The 2,363-nt window shown below is 37.8% G+C and overlaps 1 protein-coding gene across 1 annotated transcript; it reads right to left on the bottom strand.

The window, feature by feature from the left end:
- Positions 1-831: 831 nt before the first annotated feature.
- LOC113928957 (ribosome production factor 2 homolog) lies at positions 832-1,903 on the bottom strand. Its single transcript, XM_027605340.1, has 2 exons — positions 1,217-1,903; positions 832-1,011 (listed from the first exon to the last, which is right to left on the bottom strand). The coding sequence occupies exons 1-2, from the start codon at positions 1,901-1,903 to the stop codon at positions 832-834; spliced, it is 867 nt and encodes a 288-aa protein (XP_027461141.1).
- Positions 1,904-2,363: the final 460 nt, after the last annotated feature.

The following is a 2,363-nucleotide window of genomic DNA, read 5'->3' as shown; positions in this document are numbered from 1 at the left end:
AATTTTTCACGTCTCTTTGCTTTTGTGATAATAAATGAGGATTTACTTCTCTTGCATTATTCCCTTTCCTCCCTCCTCCATTCTTTCAATAGAATTATACTTGCTATGTTGTTATTTTCTTATTTTTTAAAGATTTTGTTTATTTTTTGACAGAGAGAGACAAAACAAGAGAGGGAACACAAGCAGGGGGAGGGGGAGAGGGAGAACAGGCTTCCTGCAGGGAGCCTGAAGGGGGGCGGTGGGAGGAGGCTTAATCCCAGGACCTTGGGATCATGACATGAGCTGAAGACAGAGGCTTAATGACTGAGCCACCCAGGCACTTCCTAATTGTTATTTTCTTATATGGGTTAGTAAAATTCAACACTTCCAAATTCTTATTCCATCAACTCTAGGTAATATATTTTGACATTCTGTAAGGCAAGGAGATTAGTGTTCTTGTACTGTTCTCTATCTCTTCTCCCCACTTCTACCTCTCCCTTTCTGCCTTCTGTACTTGCTCTGTTGAATTGACAAGGTTGATGCTATTTGCCATTTGTTCTGTAACAATAGTGAAGCCAGTAAGTTGATTCTAAAAATTGCAAATCAATAAAGTGCTTACATTACCGTGACTTTGTAAATATTTGTTCACTTGAAGAACTAATAATTCCCATTGTGAATATTTTCTTTTATACTTTACCAAAAAAGGGCAAACAACATTTCTTAAAAGTTAATTGTAATGTGGATCTGACATCCTATCATTGAAGTTTTTTTTTTTTTAAGTTCCATCAGTTATTTTTAATTCTCTTTGATTTTTTTCTCTTGGTCTTCTGTTATCCTTTCTGCAGGTCACGGTCACTTCTTCAACCCTTTCATTTTCCTGGTTTGTAGTTTGCTTAGGTCTTGCTTCTGCATATGAATCCTTCCATAAGTTGTACCAAAAGTATGATGGGAGACGTTTTTCTTCTTCTTTGGCTTGAGCACTTTTGGCATTTTCATAGATAATTTATAAAGATCATCTGATGCCAGGGGCGCCTGGGTGGCTCAGTTGGTTAAGCGACTGCCTTCGGCTCAGGTCATGATCCTGGAGTCCCGGGATCGAGTCCCACATCGGGCTCCCTGCTCAGCGGGGAGTCTGCTTCTCCCTCTGATCCTCTTCCCTCTCGTGCTCTCTGTCTCTCATTCTCTCTCTCTCAAATAAATAAATAAAATCTTAAAAAAAAAAAAGATCATCTGATGCCAGATGTGTGCTCCTCAGAACCAGATCCAATGAGAGCCCTATCTCTTCCAATTCAATCCTTGGTGTTCTACAACCAGATTTCTTCAACAGCAGTTTATAACTTCGAAAGTAAATCTTCCCATTCAATGCAGTGAAGTGCAGAACATACTCTACACCAGCCAGGCGGATATTTGGTACTGTGGGGCCTCTGAAGAAATCAATAAGAAGACTTTTTAGCCTTCTGTAGTCTTCTGTTACATCAAAATCATAACCAGCAAATATTAACATGGGTTTTGTTCCCTCAGGACATTTACTATTCTTAATATCTTTTAGAGAGACAAACTTCTCGATACCCAACTCAATCATATCCAGCACATGGTAGTCATACATACGACCTATTACTAGATTATTTGGCCGCTTATTATGGGAGCCAAACATAAATAAAGAACAATTTGACTTCTTTGAAAAGAATTCCAATGATGTCTGATCCTCAAATGGTCTTGTAATGTTTTTCTTTTTATACAGAACTCCATACGGTTTTTTCAGTGCATACACATCTTTAAGTACTTGTGTCACCATTGAATTTGCATTTCCCCCTTTAATCAGCATGGCATTTTTAATATTTTCACTGAGTTTCGGTTCTCTCTTCTCAAGGAATCTCTTGGCTCTTTTCGTTTTGGGCTTTACAACTCGATCCAAAAAGTCCATGGCTACCGCAACGCGAATCCCGGGAACGCACGCGCACAGCGCCATATTATTGAAGTTTTGGTACTCTGTTACTTTAATATCTATTGATACCGCTATACTTTGAAGAGCTCTTTGCTCATGTCTGATGATGTAACATCATGCATTAGTTATTTAGAAAATGATGATTCAAAGAATTATGAAGATCTTCCAAATGTTGATACATTTGATGTTACAATATAAAAAAATAACATTTGTTAATATCACCACTGATCTCATTAGGAGTCTTTTAAGTACTGGAAATCTGTCAGGTTGATAGTAGTAGATACAAGTTTACCAAAATCTCATTTCTCCTTGAAAGTTTGTATTTTGTCAGTGGCAATACAAACTGTCTGTTGTTTTCTTTGACGTGACAGACTCATTTCATTTATCTTAGGAAATGTTTGCCCAACCTCCAAGTTCGAATAACCATAGTTCGCCTATT

The sequence above is a fragment of the Zalophus californianus genome, chromosome 5 (genome assembly GCF_009762305.2).
Source record: "Zalophus californianus isolate mZalCal1 chromosome 5, mZalCal1.pri.v2, whole genome shotgun sequence".
NCBI classification, from domain to species: Eukaryota; Metazoa; Chordata; class Mammalia; order Carnivora; family Otariidae; genus Zalophus; species Zalophus californianus.
The sequence above is the reverse complement of the archived record's forward strand: the minus strand, read 5'-3'. Positions and strand labels throughout refer to the sequence as shown.

Coding starts and splice junctions, on each gene's coding strand:
- LOC113928957 (XM_027605340.1), bottom strand. CDS start 1,903: ATGGACTTTTTGGATCGAGTTGTAAAGCCCAAAACGAAAAGAGCCAAG. Junction 1,012..1,216: donor TTCTGAGGAGCACACATCTG/GCATCAGATGAT, acceptor TGAGCCACCCAG/GCGCCCCTGGCATCAGATGA.